The 19,157-nt window shown below is 37.4% G+C and overlaps 1 protein-coding gene across 1 annotated transcript; it reads left to right on the forward strand.

Annotated features, from left to right (window-relative positions):
* Positions 1 to 2,624: 2,624 nt before the first annotated feature.
* LOC126881230 (uncharacterized) lies at positions 2,625 to 7,811 on the forward strand. The gene is made up of 2 exons (XM_050645376.1): positions 2,625 to 2,874; positions 7,627 to 7,811. The coding sequence occupies exons 1-2, from the start codon at positions 2,661 to 2,663 to the stop codon at positions 7,737 to 7,739; spliced, it is 327 nt and encodes a 108-aa protein (XP_050501333.1). The 5' UTR covers positions 2,625 to 2,660; the 3' UTR covers positions 7,740 to 7,811.
* The last annotated feature ends 11,346 nt before the right edge of the window (positions 7,812 to 19,157 follow it).

Below are 19,157 nucleotides of genomic sequence, written 5' to 3' on the forward strand. Positions count from 1 at the left end.
GAGTTCAATTAGTGCGGTCGTAAATATTATTAGATTTATCTGACCTGGCCCATTGTTAAGACCTACCCGGAGCGATAAGCCACCGAGGTAGACAGAGTTGGTCTTTTGCAATTAACACTGACTAGACGGTACTCCCATAATAAATCCTAAAATAAATTTTACCTGAAACCGGGCCTTTTATACTATTATCGGTTAATCCGGGCTGTTTATAGTGGTAACTAATTGAATTTAACCATTTAACTGTTTAACATACCATACCTACCTATTTTAGACGAGACGCCACTACTTTATCAAACAGTTTTTAGATAAATTAAGTATTTTTTTAATTAAGAGCACAGGCGCAAATATTTTACGGCTATCCCTACCTTTTCTTTCTATACACGGCAAATTTAAACGTGTAGTAAAATTCTCACTGGTATGGATGGATATGTACATAAATATTATTTGACAGTGACATTGTTACCATTAAATTAGAGATGACTTTTGAATGTTCTTGGATAACCGTTACTTGTTAATTGCATACATTATTAATTCAGTTAATTAATATGATATTTCTTTCACTAACTATGTATTCAGTGATTAAAATAATTTATAGGTATACTATAGGCAATAAAAACTAATACTTAATCGAGAAAAGAGAAAAACTGATAAAGTGTTTTTTTTTTATTTTGTTACTATGAAACGCTTAGGTAAAATTTGAACCTATTTAACTAAAATACTTGGAACACAGAATATATCCTGGTGTATTCTCTGCTTGGTATTTTCCATAAATAATAAACAATAGATCACTTTTTATTAATTTCACGTCTTAAATCAATTATATTTATCAAATACACTATCGACATTATTTAATAAACAACTCAAAATATTCCCGAAGCTGTGACAATATTCTACTCGAATGAGTGCGTTGTATGGCAAAGATCGATTTGGAAAATATTACCACGGACATTGTGTTCATTTTTTTCGAATCCTTAAAAAACGAATAAATATTTTTAAAAAATTTAAACGCAGAATGAAAGACTAAATTATTACCGAGGACCGAAAGTCCCTTAGAATAAATAAAAAGTTTATTTTGAATGAGATATTTGAAATTAAAAATCACACTACATTTTCTCTTAGTTTTTCACAGGGACTTTCGGCCCTCGCTAATAACAATCTTTTTCTACAACCGTGTTAAAAATGCAATTTTTAGCACTCCATAGAAGCTTAAAAAATGCTACTTTAAAGCACTAGTGCTTTAAAATTTTTAAGGCACTGCAGTTAAAAGTGAATTGTCAAATTGTGAAACGTCAAAATATTATTTATATTTCATTTAATAACATTAATATTAATAGTACAACTTGCGCAATTTGAAAAAGGTGGTTTAAAAGGTTTTTTAAATTTAATTTAAACTGTTAAACTAAAACGTGTGCGCGAAAGTAGACATTTTTGCACGCTCGTAGAAAATAGTTATTTTCCTAACAAGTGCAGAAAGTCATTCTTTTCCGCACGCGACTGCAGTTTTCCGAACGACGCGAAGCGGGAGTTCGGCAAGCAGTCGAGTGCGGAAAAGAGACTTTCTGCAAGAGTTAGGAACAATATTTTTTCTAAGAGGCTTTAAAAAATTACCAAATCTTAATCAATTAATTTAATTAATATGAAAATACATACACAAATTAATTCTTTGACAAGGTTGTCAAAACCAAACTTTCAATATAATTAGTTAGCATGACGACGATCTTGGTTTCCATGACGATGATTCAAAACGACTGTTATTGTCTACCGATTTGACTTTCGAATATTATGTCAAAATAATTTTATTTCATCGAATTGTCGCGTTAATTTCATTAAAACAGGAACACAAGATATATTTGAAATAAATTAGTAAATAATATCTAAATATTAGTTTATTGCACGTATTATAATTACTTTAAGGCCATATTAACATATCTAAATTAACACGCGTGCGGAAAAGTAAAAACCGCGTGTGGAAAAGTAACACGCGTGCGGAAAAGTAACACGCATGCGGAAAAGTAACACGCGTGTGGAAAAGCGAAACTTTCTAAACTAAAATGCGTGCGCGAAAGTAGACATTTTTGCAGGAAAGTACTCAGGATCCGAAAAAAATTAATCCCATTTGAATAGCATTGAAGCAGAAACTATGTACTGATCCCCTTAATTGAGTAAATTTATATAGTTAATTTATTATTAATACTGGAAATTTTAGTTACATAAATTTTAGGTCAAACCGGCAAACAGGTGTATGTTCTCAAAGAAATTGAACAGTCTGTTTCAATATATAAATTTTAGTTCTGGAACTGTCTTAGTACATAGTATCAAATACTTTTCCTACAACATTGGCTCTTTGACCTTAGAAGATACTATATTATTATAAGATCTGGAAAGGATCAAAAAGACTTATACCGCTCTGAGGTTTAATTCAAATATGAAGAACCTAACAATTTTCGGTATTTTGGGCTTATTAGTCTGTCAAGTACTTACAGCAGCTATAAAAATGGAAAAGAAAGAAAGTAGGTACGAAGTAGAACATAACCTTGATGCTATCGGCATTGTTAAAGAGAAAACAACATTTTTGCTCTTTGACCTAAGAAGATACAGTATTATTATAAGAACTAAAAAAGATATAAAAATATTATACCGTCCCCAGATTTAATGCAAATATGAAGAACCTAATAATTTTTTTCATTTTGGGCTTATTAGTCTGTCAGGTATTTACGGCAGCAATAGAAAATGGAAATGAAAGGAAGTTCGAAGTGAAGCGTAATGTTGATGCTGTAGGCACTTTTAAAGAGGAAACTGTAGAGGTTGTGCAAAAAGTCAAGAGTGGTGCTGGCCAAGAAAATGTTGAAATAAATCACGTTGACGACAATACAGGTAATATTTTATATATAGTCTTCTTCTTTTTAAGGTGACGTTCATTTCTGCATAAGCGTCAGGTGAGATATTAGCTAGTCGAGGATTCTATAAATCTGTTTTTAGCAGCATTGCGAAGCATTTCATTGCTGTGAATTCCTGTCCACTGACGAATATTACGCAGCCGTGACATCTTTTTACGTTCCAGACCCCTCTTACCCTCTACCTTTCCTTCAAGTATCAGTTGCTGAAAAGTGTATCTTTCTCCTCGTAATATGTGTCCCAAGTATGCGGTCTTCTTACTTTTAACATAATTAAAAAGTTCCATATCCTGAAAGCCCACTCTTACTACTCAGAAATTTACAAAGTGTCAAATAAACACTTCTGGCTTGTTCTACTCTGCTCTTGATTTTATTCTCAAGGTCGCAGAAAACCCAAGTATTTAAATTGCCTGATTTGTTAGATTTCTTCTCCAGAGACATATATCTTTGCATTGGGGTAATTATTTCTACTTATAATAATTGTTTTTGTGTTTTTGATATTTATTTTTAAACCCCTAGCTTCCCTTGCAAGAGTTATATCATTTAACAGTCATTGAATCATCTGCGACTATCGCTGTATCATCGGCATACCTGATGTTATTAATACATATTATGCCTTTATATTGAATACTCTTAGTCTGCCACTGATACCCCTATTAGAGTCTGATTTTTTTTTAAAGAAAAGAATAGTACGCCACTGAGATATTTCAAATTAAAAAGTATTTTTAAATTTTACATTTAATCTACGATAAAAAACCTTTATGCAAAAAAATAAAACATCTTGGCCCGTATTTTTCATTTCGTGATACATTATCAAGAACTACTCTCCAATATAATAATACTAAACTAGAACAATAACAAAAATTATGTACTATTTTTAATAGGAAATAAGCCACAATTTTCTGTGAAAACAGAAGCCACAATTTTTTTTCCTGAAGAAACGTCAACCTCACCACTCAAAATCATCATCAATTTGCTTAACAAATATAAAAAGTATCGAAAACCTCCACTTTTGACCCTCGGTAACTCTGGAACCGTTGATTTTATAACAATTATGTATAGGACCTTTTTTGTTTTAAAGTTTATGTAGAACATTTTTGTATAGAACACTGTTTACGCTAAAACATAGTTTTAGAAATATTGACGAAAAACGTAAAAAACTACGAATTTACCGATTTCTCCCTCCTCTCCACCCAAACCCGACGCTCAAAATGGTGTGACTTTTTTCTGAACATTATGTGGAATGTGGACCATATTATAGAACAATTTGGTGTTGGAGGAAAACTTTCACTTTGGATGTCTGGGTTTGGTTGGGTCTAGTAGTCTAGTTATACCATACTACTAGTGCACCAGTTACTTATTACCTGCTTATTACACCGAAATCCGAATTGGTAGTTTGGAATTATTTTATATTTGTGCAGCAACCATAAAATTCTGTTATTTATTATTTTTCCCAGTAATTTACAAGTGGTGGGAGTAAGTTAAATAACACGACAAGACAGCCATTGAAGGTGACCGATAATACTTATAGGCCTGGATCCCGCGTACCAAAAAAAAATTTAATGTGTATTAACTTGTACTTAAACTAAAAATTGCCTTGCTTTGGGCTTTGGCTGACACTTCCGTATAATGACAGCTAACAGGCCACTGTGACCTTGAGGTACTTGCTTTCATCTCCACCTCTCAACATGGCAACACCAAAATGTTAATTTATTAAGTGTTTTGTCTATGTATTTGTAAAAATGTTTGTCCTAAATGTTAATTTAAGATAATTTGACTACACCGGCACACACGGAAAATAACACACTTGGTTGTGGGAATTATTATGCCTTCACTGTACACTAAATTCACTGTTGGTTTTTTCACTCTGATTTTTTTCATGGGAACTTTTTTTACATCTAGGCGCACAAGCTCATCCAAGAAAGTTTTGTTAACTTATTATGTAAATTACACAGTTTCACCATTTTGTAATAACTTTGTAGCACTTCGCCAGATGATTTTAAGAGATTAAACGCAATATTGCGAGCTCGTTGAAAAGAGTACACTTTGGCTTTCATTTCCAGCTGCATACCCAATGAACTTTACCTTTGACATTTATATTAATTAGACCGCTGTGATCATCCTTCAGTTATATAATATATATAGGCACATACATATTGTAAAAGAATTTTGTCAATATTTAACTAAACTTTTTTTTTAAATTATATTTTACGCGAAACTTCGAAGGAATGCTATTTCTAAATGCATTCATTTTTTTTAGTTCCTGAAAATCTAAGTAATAAATATTTTTAAAAAATTTAAACGCAGAATGAAAGATTACATTATTACGGAGGGCATAAAGTATTAGGATAAACAAAAATTTTTTTTGAATGAGATATTTAAATTTAAAAATCACACTAAATTTTCTCTTTTGTTTCACACCTGTAACTTATTAAAATAAACAGTAGAGAAGTTTTCGGGGACTTTCGGCCCTCGGTAATAATGTGTACTCTTTCATTCTCGTTTAATATTTTCAAAAATATTTATTAGTTTTCTCAGGATTCAGAAAAAATGAATGCATTTCATTGACTCGAAATTTTGCGCATACGCTCTTAATAGTTTAAAATTGAAACTAGTGAAATTTTTTATACAAAAAACATATTAGACTACGGCTCCACGGGCGAGAAATTGACGCTAGCAGTAGCAGCAAAATGGACTTAATAGCCCAGTCGGGATAGCATTTGACCTTGAATTAGGAGCTGCCCCAAATTTTATTTTTCTAATATTTAGGGAGGGTCAATATTAGTATAAATTTAAAATCTCGACTGAATTTCACCGTTGCGTTAGCCGCCATCTTAATTTTAAACGAGAACCGTTTTTGCTCAATATCTCCGCCATTTTCAATTTTTTGAAAAAAAGTGTAGAAACTGAAATTGTTGAAAATGCGATTTTCTATAATTTCATTTATTATAATTTTTTTCGTGCGGTCGATATTTTCCGAGTTATGAGGGGAAAATAGTGACAGTTGTAGCATAATTATTGAATTATTGAATTATCTCGTTTATTATTAGTTTTACAACAAATATTTACCTATACAAAAATGAAGATAATTAAATTTTGTACAATTTTGATGCCGTTCATTTTTTTTTGATAAAATCAATATTTAAGGTAGTACGTATGTGGTAAAAGTGCGAGCGTAAGACCTGATTGATTTTGTAGCAATTGTTTTTGTTCAATATCTCCGCCATTTTCAACTTTTCGACAAAAAGTGTAAGAGCTGAAATTGTTGCAATTACGATTTACTACAATTTTTCGAGAGAACCAGTGGCGGGTCTACAAGGGGGGAAAATGGGAAAATTCCCCCAACAGGGTCCAAAATTAAAAAAAAAATTGTTGGAACATCACGATATATTAGCTGACATAAAACTTAAAATATCGACAGACAAATTCAACCAATAAAACCCGCTAGTTAATAAAATTAAGTGAACTTAATGTATATAATGTCTTTTTATGTCTTTTATATACTTAGTTTGGTTGATGTTTCATTGGAAGTTTCAAAAATTGTATAAAATATAATTCTCTTTATTTTTGTTTATGTACAATTATGTCGTAAAGTTAATAATAAATGAGACAATTCAATAATTATGCTTCCCCTCCGCTTCCATTATTTCCCCCTTAACACGGAGAATATTGATCGTATATAAAAATTGTGCCAAAGAAATTGTAGGAAATTGCATTTCCAACAATTTTCTTTCCCACCACTTATGTCGAAAAGTTGAAAATGGCGGAGATATTAAGCAACAACAGTTCTCATTTAAAATCAATATGGCGGCTAATGCAACCGCGGACTTCAGTCGAGATTTTAAATTTACACTACTATTGATCTCTCCTAAAGGATATAATTATAAAATTTGGGGCAGCTCGGATACAAAATTCAATTCAATAATTATGCTCCCCCCACCACTTTTTACTATTTTCCCATGTAACTCGGAAAATATCAACCGCATGAAAAAAATTGTTAAAAAGAAATTGTAGGAAATTATATTTTGAACAATTTTAGTTGAAAATGGCGTAGATATTGAACAAAAAAAATTGCTATAAAATCAATCCGGTCTTACGCTCGCGCCATTACCGCATACGTACTACCTTAAATATTAATTTTAGCAAAAAAATGATAGAGATAAAAATTGTGTAGAATTTAATTCTCTTCATTTTTGTACAGGTACATATTTGTTGTAAAACTAATAATAAACGAGATAATTCAATAATTCAATAATTATGCTCCAACTGTCACTATTTTCCCCTCCTAACTCGGAAAATATCGACCGCACGAAAAAATTATAATAAATGAAATTATAGAAAATCGTATTTTCAACAATTCCAGTTTCTAAACTTTTTGTCAAAAAATTGAAAATGGCGGAGATATTGAGCAAAAACGGTTCTCGTTTAAAATCAAGATGGCGGCTAACGCAACGGTGGAATTCAGTCGAGATTTTAAATTTATACTAATATTTACCCTCCCTAAAGATTAGAAAAATAAAATTTGGGGCAGCTCCTAATGCAGGTTAGGCCTGTTATTCGTCTAACCCGACTGGACTATAAGGTTCCGCGGAACGGAATGGGAACAGCCGAACTGAACCGACTACGCACTTCACTGCTAGTGCCAGCGTCAATTTCTCGCCCGTGGAGCCGTTCGCTTATTCGCTTGTAGCAAAACTGCTTTGTAGTAATGTGACCACCATTATATTTTTAGGAGGCGAACTTGTAGTGCAACCACAACCCAAACCCCTGATAAGTGAAAATAAACATGAATGTCGAGAAGGCTTTGTCGCCGATAGGTATGGCGTATGCAGAGAGGTATTCTAATATAGCAAGAACTATCTATATTAGAATAAACAGTACTAAAAAAATATGAATAAAGAATTACTTCCTTTACAATTGTTTCTTATTTAATGTTTACGAAATATTGGCCAATATAATTGAAAATTATTAAGAGGAAACAGTAGCGATCAACAGGTAGCGAAAACGCGTTCCAAGATTGCGGCTGTAATTTTGAATATTTTATCGAGATATTTGGCACACGTATTCGTAATATAATAAAGAATGGCGGTACAGAGCCCAATTTGAAAAATATATTAATATAAACTTTTTTATCCGATGCCTAGATTTTGTGTCATTTTGGAACTACTAAATTTTTTTATTTCATTAGTAGTTCCAAAATGACACAAAATCTAGGCATCGGATAAAAAGTTAATTTGAAGAAAGTGTATTTTTTTGTTCTTCTTAATGGCGGTAGAGGCTCGTTTTTTAATATTGTATTTAATTACAGAGTAATTTTCACATATTAATATATTTTTCAAATTGGGCTCTGTACCGCCATTCTTTATTATATTACGAATACGTGTGCCAAATATCTCAAAAAAATATTCAAAATTACAGCCGCAATCTTGGAACGCGTTTTGGCTACCTGTTGATCGCTACTGTATCACCTTAAACTAATTATTACCATTTAAGAAAGGCGACAGAAAGGACATAAAAAATTACAGACCCATCTCACTGCTGTCGCAAACGTATAAACTATTCATGAGGATTATCAACAACAGGCTAACACACAAATTGGACTCGTATCAACCAGTAGAGCAGGCAGGATTCCGAAAAGGATATAGCACCACTGACCATCTTCTAACAATTAGGACACTAATAGAAAAAGCTAACGAATACCATATAGATCTGCACTTAGCGTTCGTTGACTACGAAAAAGCATTTGACAGCGTGGAAATGTGGGCAATAGAAAAAGCTATAAACAACTGTAGAATAGATTCCAGGTACAGAATGCTAATACATAATTATACATAAGAAAGCAACAATGATAGTACAATTGGAAGAAACCACAAAACCCATACCAATTAACAGAGGAGTGCGACAGGGAGATATTATTTCTCCTAAACTATTTACATTAGCACTGGAAGATGTTTTCAAAACAATGGAATGGACAAACATGGGAATAAACATAAATGGAAAGAAACTAAACCACTTAAGATATGCAGACGATGTAGTAGTCATAGCATCAAGTTTTGAAGAGCTACAAACCATGCTAACCGAACTAGCAAATGAATCGGAACAAATATGTCTAAAAATGAATTTTGCCAAAACAAAAACAATGACAAACACACACGATAATAGAAACGTAATACTAAACGACACCACAATAGAAGCGGTTAATGATTGTATATATTTGGGACAGATGATAAAAATAAATAAGGAAAACCAAACAGCGGTGGTAAAAAGAAGGGTTAGATTAGCCTGGGCAGGATTTGGAAAATTAAAATGGGTCCTAAAGAATAAAAAAATACAACAATTCTCACATACGCATGCCAAACATGGACCTTGACCAAGGCAAACATGGATAAAATAATGAAGACACAAAGAGCCATGGAGAGAGCAATGTTAGGAGTAAAATTGACAGACAAAAAGCAAAACAACTGGGTAAGAAATAAAACAAAAGTCAAAGACGCAGGACAACATATAGCCAGACTAAAATGAAGCTTCGCAGGTCATAATGCTAGACAAACGGACAACAGGTGGAATAGCACGATACAACAATGGAGACCATGAACAGGAAAGAGAGCAAGAGGACGACCCCGGATGAGATGGGGAGACGACATTAAAAAGATAGGAGGAACGCACTGGAAACAGAAAGCCCTAAACAGCGATAGGGGAAGCCTATGTTCAAAATTGGACGAATTAAAGGGCAAAAGAAGAAGAAGAAGAAACTAATTATTGAAATTAAATATTTATATACCGTTGGTTAACTTTTTAAAACATATCTACAAAACTTTACAAGTTCATATAGGTATATGTATAATTTGGGAACGTGCAAGAGATTTCTACGTCGCCTTTCTAACTATACAACCGAACTTATATGGAATCACCATGTATTTCAATGCAATATTTATTTCTTTTAAAAAAACTTGTTATTGTTGCAAAGAATAAAGGTGTTTATTGAAAATAAACAAATCGATAAGACAATCAGATAGTACAGCTCATTACGCTATAGGTTATTTGCTTGAGTTGCAAATTGAACAAAAATAAATAAACTAACTTTTGTTTCCAAAAAGCAATATACCTATGATAATATTTATGTGGAGTTATAGGACTTACAACGGAGAAAGATTATTGGTCTTGCGGAGCAAGTAATCTCAGAGGGACATAGCTGCAGATCTAGGTGCAACACAGGGCGTTCTATCCAAAACATATGCTAGGTAACAGGAATTAGGGAAGCTCAAAAATAAAGCAAGGGAAAGTTGCAAAAATGTAATAACGGCTCACCGCGATTGTTTAATTGCCCAATCAGCTGAAAGGCATGCAAACATTTCTCACCTGCAGCTCCAAAGGCGCTTTTGGAAGCTCTTTCAATTGAAACGATAAGAAGAGTTCGTGCCAAGAAGTATACAGCAAGAGACAGTTAGGGGTTCCCGAGTTATCCAGGCAGCACAAGATTGATCGCCTAAATTGGTGTCTTTACCACCAAAACTGGAACATTGGGAATTGACAAAATGTGCTATTTTCAGAAAAAGCCAGGATTTGTGTAAAATCAGATGACATGACTCACGAAATCGTGTACATAGAGGTCGACGAAGACAAGCAAGAACGAAAACTGCCAGATCTGTTTACATTATATAAAAGAGGAAGTGTAATGTTCTTGATCCGTAAATAAGCTCCTTTCATTTTCATCCAATCAACTTTAACTGCTCACAGGTATGTTGATAACCTGTACACGGGAGCCCATATAAAAAATTTTAGGCGGGTGGGCAGACGTGATACATTATAATTTTTGTACCTTGGTGAACCATATATAGTTTAAAGCACCCGAAAAGCTAGGGGGAGGCACGCCCCCCCCCCTGCCCATGGGTATGGGCGCCCATGACCCTGTAGTTAGGCCTTGGAGAGGTGCAACAGGAGAAAAAAAAAAAATCAGTAGAAGAGACAAGACGTGCAGAGTGCGGACGAGCAGCAGTAGCAGCGCAACAAGTCGAGGAGAGGGAAGTGCTTTAGTGTAACGTACTTCTTAGTACGGCTGTGAATGTAAGCACAGCAACACTAGAGCGCTCGCTCTCGCTAGACGCGAAGACGTGGAAGCAGAGGCAAAAGCCAACCTCTTGGATGTGGTGAAACTCAGGAAGTTTGATTTCATTGAATTTTCTGAGACATTGCAAACAAGGGTTGGAAAGCAGAATAAGAAATAGCGGGCTCGACGTGAGCCCGCTACGGGATACTCTCTGTGCCTCCGATAGGAATGGGTACAGTTTAAAACACTGTACCTCGACACTGCAAGGTGTAGTTATTTAGAATACATCTTGCAGCCCCGGCCCCTAAGGTCAGAGAGTTGAGAAAATCAAGAGGATCCCGTACCTAGTTCTGTCTAGGTACGAGAACTACCGCGCTGTTGTGCAGGGAGCCAACCCTGAAGTCGATGTGGTGTCGGGCCAATCGGCTGAAAAAAAGGCTTCTTCTAAAAGTTAGGTTACCGCTCCCAACCAAAGATGACACGAGTCAGATCTCGGTCACCCCCCAGATCCAAGGCGCTTTCCCCGCCAAGATATGCAGACTCTAAAGAGTCCCTCCTGTTACAGCACCCTGAAGAGAGCAGCGATGACCACTCGAGCGACCAGGAAGATGGCAAAGACGGTTTTACGATCCAAAATCGTAGAATAAGAAAAAATAAGAAGAAGTCAAAAGGCAAGGACTCCACGCAGAACGTCGAGACCACCGAGAACGTCACTGAAGCCACCCAGGAAGTCGAGGATTCCCAGAACATCGAGGCCACCCAGGAAGTCGAGGACATGGACGAAGACGTCCCAGGCGCCGAAGGCGGGGGCACTACCAAACGTCAGCGGTTTGAAGAGGATGCCGCCAGCGAAGACGAGCTGACAAGGGCCAACGCAGAAATCAACCGACTCAGAACCCTGATGAAAGAATTTGCAGCAAACGTTGATGCAAACAACAAAAAATACGAAGATGTGATCGCACAACAGAAGGCAGAGATCAAAGAGCTGAATACGGAGATTCGACGAATGAGCGAAAAGATGGATGCCAGATTCGACGAGTTGATAGCTCTCCAGAAACAACTCGCAAAGAAATCGGAGAAGAAAAACCCCGAAAAGACGGACAAAAAACCACCAGCAGAGCAGCCTGCCACCAAAAAGATGACCACCGAGCAGACTCGACCACCCAGCCAGAAGGCTACCACCTCGACGAAGGAGGCGTCCACCCAACAGAGGAAAAAGAGAAAGGAAGAGTTTCCACCCCTGGGGACACACCTTCCACTAACCGACGAGGAAGACGCCGCATGGACGTCCAACCAAGAAAAAGCCATGAAACTAGCTCCCCAGGTACAGCTACCCCTCCCCGAGGAACCAGTGCCATCCACGAGCACAGATAGGGACGCGCTTGCCGTTTCCAGTCAAACTGATACAGTGTCAATGGAAACAAACCAAGACGAAGAAGCCGTGTTACCTGAAAACCAGGTAACAACATACAGAAAACCGCCTGTAATTAAGTTACAGAGTGTCAGCGAGACAGGGGCTATTCTTACCATAGCCCAGGGCAAAGGCATCATCACCACAAACAAAATCTCCAGAAGTGGCAGAGAGACGCTCATCCAGGCTAAAAGCCCGGATGACTACAGAAAGATGACAAGGATAGTGGAGGAATATGCAGAAGCATACGCCGCCAAAGAGAAAAAGAGGCTACAATGGATAGCCTTTCCACTCGACGAAGACAGGAAACCAAAATTAGTGTTACGAGGATTGCCCACGAATACCACCGAGAAGGCAATCCAAGAAGACATGGCAAACCAATATGGAATAACCTGCCACACAGCACGTAACATGTCTACGAGAGTAGGGAAAAGGAGGCCACTACCCATGTTTGTCATGACACTGGATCAGGAAGACGTGGAAAAAGCAAAGCGGGTAACGAACCTGTGCCACATGAAAGTTGTGGTAGAGGACCTACGCAAGGCAGCAGGACCGACGCAGTGCTTCAACTGCCAAGGGTACCATCACGCCCAGAACTCGTGTCACAAGGACCCGAGATGTGTGAAGTGCGGCGAAGAACACCACTCAAAGCAGTGCCAGAGAGCCAGAGAAGTCAAGGCAACGTGTGCCAACTGCAATGGGAGCCACCCAGCCAACTACAGAGGATGTCCTAGGTGCCCAACCTGGGGGAGGCCTCCACCACAGAGGTCACAACAGCGACCACCACCAAACCGAAGACAGCAGGCAACCGGGGTATCCTACGCGCAAGCCACGCAGGGAGACCAACCAGCGCAGAACAACACACCGTCCAACCGACCAACCCTCCCAGACGAAGAGTACCTAGTCAGGATGGTCACAAACATCGTGACTAAGGTAGTCCAAGAGGTGATAATCAGCACCAGGCAGGCACAGAACTAATGGCAGAGAGGGATACTTGAGGATAGGCTCCTGGAACCCGGGCGGCATAACCACAAATCAGAACATACTAGATGAACTCGCCAACAGATACGAGATGGACATCGTAGCAATTCAGGAAACAAAACTGACCAACAACTTCAACCTAAAGTTTCCTGGATACGACGTATATAGGAACGACCTCACTAGAAGATCAGGAGGAACGGCCATCCTAGTAAAGAAGGGTATTAGACACACCAGTTACACTACTCCACCACTGGTCAACATGGAAGCCACAACAATAGAAGTTAACATGAGGCAAGGCGCAATAAGGATCACATCAGCCTACGTAAGACCACAAGACCCTTTAATGGACGATGACCTAGATGCGTTCCTAAACATCGCCGAACCATCCATCATAATAGGAGACCTGAATGCAAGATCCCCCAACTGGAACGACAGAGCTACGAACAGAAATGGACGACTACTAAACAGATACATAGAAAACAACGAAGACACAATGGCAATGGGCCCAGAAGAACCTACCCACTACCCAGGAAACGCACTTCCAACACACATCGACTTAGTTGTAGCCAAAAACCTAGGACTGCAATCAGAATTAATCACGCTGGACGAAGGATCAACTGACCACCACCCCATCCTACTAGAAATCGGAACATGGGAAGAGACAAACCCGCCAAAAAGAACAAAAAAGAAAATAAAGTGGACTAACTACAAAAGGTTAGTAAGTGAAGGAATAAACATAGTGCCAGTAATAAACAATCCAGAAGAAATAGAAGGAAAAGTCCTAGAGTTCGAAAATATCATCCAAGAGGCAATTAGAAACAGCACAACAGAGGAAGATGTCGAGATATTCATGGGAAGGTTCAAAGACATACCACAAGAAACACAAGAGTTGATAAGGGAAAAAAATAGAGCAAAGAAAACAGCAAGAAGAACAAGAAACAGAGTAGATAAATCCTGGGCAAATATTTTAAATAGGGAGGTCCAAACGGCCCTAAAACTCCACCGTAGCGAAAAATGGGACAACTTCGTACAAGAGATGGAAGAACAAGACTCAAACATGAGAAATGTCTGGAAGCTCCAGAAAATGCTGAGAAGCGACAGGAAACCCATCCCCCCACTACATGGAAGATACGGCATGGTATACACCATAGAAGACAAAGCAGAGGCGATGAGGACTACACTCGAAGATGAATGCAGACTGAACTTCCACCAAGACGAAGACGACGACTTCCTGGAAGAAGTCGAAGAACAAGAAGAAGGACCAGAAGACCCAGAGGACTTCATCCCCCAACATCACCGGAAGAAATCAATGAACATATCAAAAATAGTTCACCGAGAAAAGCGCCTGGCCTCGACGAAATAACCAACAGAGCCCTAAAATATTTGCCCAGAAAAGCTATAGTGTATTTCACAAATATTATAAACGCAATACTAAGATTCAAGACATTCCCAAACAGATGGAAAGAGGCCCGTGTCATCATGATTCCAAAACCTGGCAAGAATCACACATTCCCACAGAACTACAGGCCAATCAGCTTACTTCCAGCGATCAGCAAGATAGTGGAAAGAATCATCCTCAGCAGACTGCAAGCGGAAACAACCCGACTAAATATCATCCCAGAGGCTCAATTCGGATTTAGAGCAGAGCACTCCAGCGAACTACAAGTCCTCAGGCTAACCGAGTACATAGCAGCCGGTTTCAATGATAAGCAGTACACTGGAGCAGCGTTCCTGGATGTAAGCAAGGCATTCGACAGAGTGTGGCACAAGGGGCTCCTATTCAAAATGCGGGATTACGGGTACAGCGGAGCGATGACGAGGCTAATCTCGTCGTACTTGGGCGGCCGGAGGTTCAGGATTCGGATAGGACAAGTCCTGTCCGAACTCGGAATCCCGGAGGCTGGAGTACCACAGGGAGCGGTCCTGTCACCCCTGCTGTACACGATATACACCGCAGATGTACCTAGAACACCAGGTACCCTCATGAGCCTCTACGCCGACGATACAGCAATAGCGGCCAAGCATAGAAACGCAGATATAGCAGTGACCAACCTACAAACTGCACTAGAAGAAATTGAAGCATGGTGTATCAAATGGAAGATAGCCATAAATTCAGAGAAAACACAAGCGGTTCTATACAAGAAAGGGAGACAGCAGCCAGAGGAACAATTGAGGGTGCAGAACAGGCCCATCGAGTGGAAAAACGAAGCCAAATACCTAGGAGTCATTATGGATAAAGGATTAACCTTCCAAAAACACGTAGAAGCCACAGTCCAGAAGGCCAACATAGCAAGAGCGAATCTAAGAGGACTCACAGGCAGAAAAAGTAAACTAACACTCAAAACAAGGTTAAGATTGATAAATAGTATAATCCTACCGGTATTAACTTATGCGTCTCTCGCATGGGGACACGTATGTAATACACACAAGAAGAAGATCCAAGCAGTCCATAACAACAGCTTGAGGGAGGCCGTCAGAGTCCCAAGATATGTAGCTGAAAGATTCCTGTTCAGAGAACTCCAACAGGTGAGAGTCACAGAAACCATGACAGACAAGGCAAGGGTCAAATTCGCAGAGTTAGAGCATCACCCAAATTACATACTGCGAGAGACGCTAAGATACGACGAGTTCCACCGATGGAAGCACAGACGCCCGAAACAACAAATTATAGGATAAACTAAAAGTGATAAGTGATAGTAGTGTGTTCGTAGCTCGAAACAAGTGCCGAAGATAGCGTTACCCACGAAGTCCAAGTACCACGACCACCTCCAAGGTAAGCAAATATTAGAAAATTAGAAGGGCCTTAAGCCCCCAAAAAAATTTATATAAAATAAAAAATGGCGAAAGCCCCCAAAAAAATTAAAAAAAACAAAAACACATAAAAATTAGAGCATCGAGTCATCGGGCGGGGCCCAGCAGGGCCCAACAGGGCTCAGTGGGGCTCGGCACGATGACTCGGGGCCCAAGCAAGCAATTTTTAGTACCGCGGATAAGTTATTAAGAAGATAAAGGCATAGAGCGCATCACGCTGGGCCTAGTTTTTTGCATTCGATTAGGTTACCACAGTGGAATCTTATTACCCAGGGTTCCATTGTGAAGAGCATTTGGCTACGATAGTTGTGCCTCCATCGCGCATCAGCGTGCTATGGGGGGGAAAGGGATGGCCTGGGGCATTGGAGCGAGGTGGGGTGATCCCTGTATAACTCGGGTCAAAACACCTCGCCCCAATGACTTGTTACACCCGAATGTACTCCTTCGAGAGGGTGAACAAATCCCACAGGTCGGGTTAAATCAAATTGCTTGCTTGCTTACAGGAGAAAATTTAATTTTCATGCATGATAATGGACCTCCACATACCACTAGAGTGACTAGAGACATCATTGAAGCAGAAAATATCACTTGTTTGGAGTGACCTGCTTACTCATCCGAGCTTAACGCTATAGAGTATTTGTGGGATATGCTTAAAAGAAAAATTAGATCCCGCCGGGATAATCTGCAAAACACCGCACGGCTATTTTGTTTTTTAGTACAAGCTGCTCTTGAAGAATGGAGCAACGTAGCACAACAAAATGTTAATAATTTGATTAGCAGCGTACCAACGCAAATTGTAGCTAGAATTTGTTTTTTAAATACTTTATTGTTTTATTTAATTGTTATGTATTTGTGATTAAATTGCTTTAAAATAAATATTGTTTGACTTCGTGTGCTCGTTTTTTTTAATTCGCGCAGAATAATAGGAAATATTAGATGATTCCATATAAGTTCGGTTTTGTGTACATTGGTAGGTACACTGTATGGCATCGTTCAGTGGAGCGCGCGATTTAGTTAATTTAACATTATTAATAAACTAATTGATAAAATTAAATTTTACAAACTGGAAATGAAAAAAGAACCTTACAGCGATCTTAATAGTTATACAAATAAAACAATATGTTCATAAGTACAGTGTGGGCGGAAAGTGATTTAAATGATTTAAAAATGTGTTGTGGGTGTGTGTGATCCTGGCATCAGACAAAATCTATTTGCCACAAAACATGTAAATTCTTAATTATTATATTAAATGTTTTCATGTTGTCTATTCCTTTAAACTATGCCGCTATTTTTGCATTTCTGGTAAAATTAATGATGGAATCTAGTACCGATTTATCTGAGGAAGAAAGGAGAGCTGTAATATTTAGCGGCAATGGACACTCGTGATGAATTAGTTCTTGATACAGAATTGAAGAGGCTAGAGAGTTCAGAGAACATTCTAGAAATAATGATTTAGATCATCATTGGATACATTGTCACAACTACAGACAGGAGAGTTAGCGAGCTCGCAAACCAAATGCAACACATACGATAAAATACATACGTAAAATGTTGCACATTTATTTCATAATAGCGTACATCTGTTTATACTCAACAGAGATAACGTCGCATGCACACATTTTATATAATGTAGAATACAGGAGCGTGCTATAATTTTGGAACTTCAGTAAGTATATCAAATATCAGTATTTGAAATGTCTTCAAGCGAAGAAGACGTTACTGTAGCTTGGCAATTTTTAAGAAGACGTCAGAGAAAAAAAATGGGTTCAGCATGTTCATGCTACACTATTGTTGTTAATATTTTTGGATAATCCTCTGCAACGACTCTATTTACCTCCCAAGGGTAATACTCTGATGAATTTTGACTTGAGGTTGAACATATTAACTTATTTACTTTTAGGACATAATATGCAAATCGAACAGGTCGATTTTTAAAACAATCATAGTATATTCGTGTGACAGTCATAACTAAGATTTTTTTGAATCGGAAAGTACATCATGTAACACCTCATTTAAAAGCTTTTAAAATACTGATTACAAAAATATACAATACTTGCGCAAAATTTCGGTCCAATACTTTTTAAATGGATTCATTTTTTTTAATCCTGAGAAAACTAATAAGAATTTTTGAAAAATTTAAATGTGCATGCACTCGTAATTAGTGACTAGTTCAAGCGTCAACTACAGCCCCTTCAAAAATAAGCACTTCCAACCGGTGAAACTTACCATATAAACAATAATATAAGTATACACGAGTAAAGCAACTTATGAAGTGGTAATGATTAATTTCACTGAGGATGCTAATTAGGGGGTGATTTTCACAATTTTTTTACCAAAAAAGGAAGGGACCAACGTTATTTTGAGCGTAACTTGCTTACTTTTGCTACTAAAACAAAATTAAAGTTTTTTTTAAACAATTTAAAAAAGTTTTAATGAGTTTTTCCCAAAAAGTGCTTTATTTTTTGGTTATTTCACGTTGAAATATTCGATTTGAAATTTGGCGAGTATCAATGTATTTTTCATTACTTATAACTCTTCTTTTACTAGGTAATCTCATACCTAAACCATTTTTTTCACTTTTTTATGGGATATATTTTTGCTAAGAGTGTTTTTTTTTTCGATAAAATACTTACTTTTTGAGTTAGTTGCAAGAAACCGTCTGAAAATGTGTTTTTTATGAACATATTTACTCGCAAATAACTCGAAAATTTTAACTTAGTGAAAAAATGCTATAAAACAAAAGTTGCTTAGAATTAGTTAGTTTATCCATTTCCGGTCTTATTTTGAGCGTATATTTTTTCACTCTCGAGAAGGGATGAAGCTGGGCCCCCATGCTACCTACATAATATGTATATGCCAAATTTCATGCCAATTTAAGCGGATCTTTAAAATTTATAGGTTTTGCATTATTTTACCGTCAGCGAACGGACTATCAATTGCCCATAAACTTTAAAAATATCACTTAGAAAGAAATATGAAAATAGACATGGAGAAAATAAAGATAATGGTCATG

This window comes from Diabrotica virgifera, chromosome 1 (genome assembly GCF_917563875.1).
Source record: "Diabrotica virgifera virgifera chromosome 1, PGI_DIABVI_V3a".
Classification (NCBI taxonomy): domain Eukaryota; kingdom Metazoa; phylum Arthropoda; class Insecta; order Coleoptera; family Chrysomelidae; genus Diabrotica; species Diabrotica virgifera.

Bases quoted from the DNA above. Each gene is read 5' to 3' on its own strand.
- LOC126881230 (XM_050645376.1), top strand. From the start codon at position 2,661: ATGAAGAACCTAATAATTTTTTTCATTTTGGGCTTATTAGTCTGTCAG. The intron at 2,875-7,626 runs GTAATATTTTAT...TTATATTTTTAG, and splicing joins TCACGTTGACGACAATACAG to GAGGCGAACTTGTAGTGCAA.